The sequence below is a fragment of the Sturnira hondurensis genome, unplaced genomic scaffold (assembly GCF_014824575.4).
Source record: "Sturnira hondurensis isolate 20B ecotype Veracruz unplaced genomic scaffold, ASM1482457v3 Scaffold0025683, whole genome shotgun sequence".
NCBI lineage: Eukaryota > Metazoa > Chordata > Mammalia > Chiroptera > Phyllostomidae > Sturnira > Sturnira hondurensis.
In genome coordinates this window covers 1-1,833 of record NW_028098314.1, presented here as the reverse complement: position 1 = coordinate 1,833, position 1,833 = coordinate 1, and the positions used below count along the sequence as shown (strand labels likewise).

At 54.6% G+C, this 1,833-nt stretch overlaps 1 protein-coding gene across 1 annotated transcript; it reads right to left on the bottom strand.

The window, feature by feature from the left end:
• Positions 1-441: 441 nt before the first annotated feature.
• Positions 442-1,791, bottom strand: LOC118982738 (speedy protein E4-like; the record flags this gene model as incomplete). Its single annotated transcript, XM_037039914.1, has 3 exons — positions 442-527; positions 952-1,010; positions 1,665-1,791. Coding segments are annotated over 3 exons (272 nt in total), but the record flags the coding sequence as incomplete, so codon positions are not given.
• Positions 1,792-1,833: the final 42 nt, after the last annotated feature.

Sequence of the window (1,833 nt, the reverse complement as noted above, 5' to 3'; positions counted from 1 at the left end):
GTGTACTGGATGACACGCAAAGAGCTGAGCAACCCGACCAGGGCCCTGGGGAGCCTTTCACAACAGACCTGTGTTATTTAAAGACGGCCTCGGTTGAGGAGAATCCCACCACGTTTGGTAGTGTGATAAGGTGGGAGTAGGGGGAGGGAAAAATTAGAAATGGTCAGTCTCAAGGTTGTTCACTTGGGGGAAGAGTGGAGTCAGTTGTTAATGAGGCTTTTATGTTTTCTTTTCCTTTGTTCTGTCTTTTAACTGGCCTTAGGGTTGATGCCTTTTACAAAGAACGGTGTAACAAACACCACACTACAGTCCTATCATGGGCATACACAGAGTACACAGGCGAAATGGTTGGAAGAAGAGAAGAAAGGTCGGAGGCCCACTCCTCCCCCTACACTCCCCAGGGATTGAATGCTGTCTCATGGGCTTCAGCGCAGTACTCACAGGGCCAGGAAGAAGTGAATTCTCTGGAACTGCCAGGAGAAGAGGCCCGCACGGCTGAAGTAAGCAATGACCATCGCCAGCAGGTACTGGTGGAAAGAGGGAAAGAACATACCAGAGGACTCACGTGGTGGAAGGGGAAGAACAGTAGGACAAGGGAACAGTTGCTGCTCCCAGAATGGCAAGGGCTGAGGGTTTCAGGGCATGTGTGTAGGACAGCTGGCATCACGGGGGTCTCTGATAAGCTGGAGCAAGTGGGAGTCCCCAAAAGCTGAGAGGACAGGGGACATGATGAGCCAACAACCCTAGGGACAGGCCTTGGGCTCCGGTGCCATGGGATCTGGGCCAGAGGCAGGGCTGCCATCCACACTGCAAGAACGACCTGGGTCCCCAAAGGAAAGTGGTGATGAGGCCTCCAGTTGGACTGGGAACTGTGGGCTCAGGAAGCTCCCCACACCTCTGTGGAATCGAAGGTAGAGCAGGAATCGAAGGTAGAGCAGGAATACCTCTCACCTTGTCTGTGAGCCACAGGCTTTTGTCCCACTCCAGGAACCCTTTCACAACAGGATCCTCTGTGAAGAGAAGGCAGGTGTGAGCTTGGCCACAGGAACAGAGTTGGCGGGGGTGCGATGAAGGGGCAAAGAGGCGAGCTGTGCCCCTCTTGGGGAAGGGTCAGGTTTTGGCCAAGGCTGAGGGCAACAGGAGGAGGGATAGGGAAGTCTGTTCCCTGGGCAAGGAAGCAGGGTTGACACCACCCCCACCCAGCCAGTGTGGGGGGACTGGGGGACAGGTAGGGTGGCAGTGGCATATCTGCATCACTCACAGCTGAAATAATCAGTGCTGCCCCCTCATCACACAGGAGTGTGCCCGTGGCGCTGCCCTATCCAGTCTTTCATTTTCTCCGTGGACAGAACATCAGGGTACAGGGGTGGCCTCATGACGCCCCCTTACACAGGTGCTGGTATTTGGATTCAAGGGGCCAGTCAGAGCTAAGAAGTCTCAGAGGGGACAGTTGAAACCATGCCTCGGAACCCCAAGGGCAAGCATTTTCAAGTCTAGCCTGATCCTGCATCACTTCTAAGTGTCCCTGCTGAGTGACCAGTCGGGAGTTCTCCTAGGATGGAGACTGCACCGACTGGCAGGGGGTTCTTTTCTGTTGGAAAAATACAGGTATTAGGACATTTGTTTTAAAGGATTGGAGGGTCCTCTCCAGGGTATCTTCTTACTGAGCAGCCTGGCAAAGGCCTCGTGGTGTTCCGGCAGCACCGTGGATGTGCGCTGCTTCTTCAGCGTCATTTCCTGGCCACACACCATCTCTACCACCCCGATGTTTTCAGGCCCGCGGGAGGTCTCCTCCTCCTCCTCCTCTTCTGTTGACTGCCCCCTCTTCCTCTT